Source organism: Triticum dicoccoides, chromosome 6B, assembly GCF_002162155.2.
Source record: "Triticum dicoccoides isolate Atlit2015 ecotype Zavitan chromosome 6B, WEW_v2.0, whole genome shotgun sequence".
Taxonomy (NCBI): domain Eukaryota; kingdom Viridiplantae; phylum Streptophyta; class Magnoliopsida; order Poales; family Poaceae; genus Triticum; species Triticum dicoccoides.
The window spans coordinates 658,001,422-658,002,451 of NC_041391.1; the positions used below are offsets into that span (position 1 = coordinate 658,001,422).

Consider the following 1,030-nt stretch of genomic DNA (forward strand, 5'->3'; position numbering starts at 1 on the left):
GGGACCAAATCGTATGTGCCAAAGAGTTCAGGGGCGAAACATGGAATTTTCTCACTGCTTTTTCCTTTCATGCGCCAAAGAGAATCTTCTGCGCCCACCCTTTAACTTTAGCATTATTTTCTGTTATAATTGCCGTTTCACATGTTATGTGCAAGATGTAAATTTAAAAGTGGACTGGACTGTTTGGCTTGGCCTCAGCTATTGAGGTTAACCTCTTCACAGAAAGCTGAAACGAGTACCGTGCATTCCCGTGCTAGGAATAGCAAGAGAGAAATTATTCTTCTGTACTGGTGCCAAGGGAAGCTAGGGTAAAAAGTCTCAACACCACAGCTAAGCTTCACGCGATTTCAAAACAGCAAGAGTAATTCTAACATCCCTGATATTAACCAACAGCTGCACCTATCAATTCAACCATCCAGCAAAACAAGAGATACAAATCAATTCAAGACTCAGACCATAAACTGCGACTCTCAGCAGCTCCATGGTGTGCATAAAGCTACAGGGAGTGAATGAATGTACATGAAGGAAATAAGAGGCCTGAGAAATTTCTGATAAAATTTGCAGGCACACAGGCCATCTTCTGGTTACAACCCCGGATTTCACCTCTGGGCTGCTTTGGTTGGGTCATATGTTGCAGGATAAGGAGCTGGTGGCGCCGCTTGCCCCGCATTAGCAGTCCCGCTGCTTGCCTGAACCGGTGCGGCAGGATATCCCGTGCTGCCAGCGGCACCATACGCGCTTGTGGTATCAGTAGCCACGCCACTGGCTACTGGGTGCTGCTGAGGTGCAGCGTACGTGCCAGGATAGCTGGGTTGTGCATAGCCTGCAACTGGATAGCCAGAATAGCTAGCATATGCATTAGCATGCAGCTGATAAGCGGTGGCAGAATCATAGGCTGTTGGGTAACCGTATGTCCCTTGTTGATACGCTCCAGCTTGGGGGGCTCCTTGCTGATACGCTCCAGCTTGGGGGGCTCCTTGCTGATATGCTCCGGCTTGGGGGGCTCCTTGCTGGTATGCCGCGGCTTGGG

General features: G+C 49.3%; 1 protein-coding gene across 3 annotated transcripts in view; it reads right to left on the bottom strand.

The window, feature by feature from the left end:
• Nucleotides 1–345: 345 nt before the first annotated feature.
• The window catches only part of LOC119323165 (protein FLX-like 1), a 4,233-nt gene continuing 3,548 nt past the window's right edge, over nt 346–1,030 (bottom strand). For 2 of the 3 annotated variants that reach the window (XM_037596752.1, XM_037596750.1), the window contains exon 6: nt 346–1,030. In XM_037596752.1, coding sequence (XP_037452649.1) covers nt 600–1,030 — 431 coding nt within the window. In that variant the 3' untranslated portion in view covers nt 346–599. The other variant, XM_037596751.1, reaches the window with a different exon arrangement.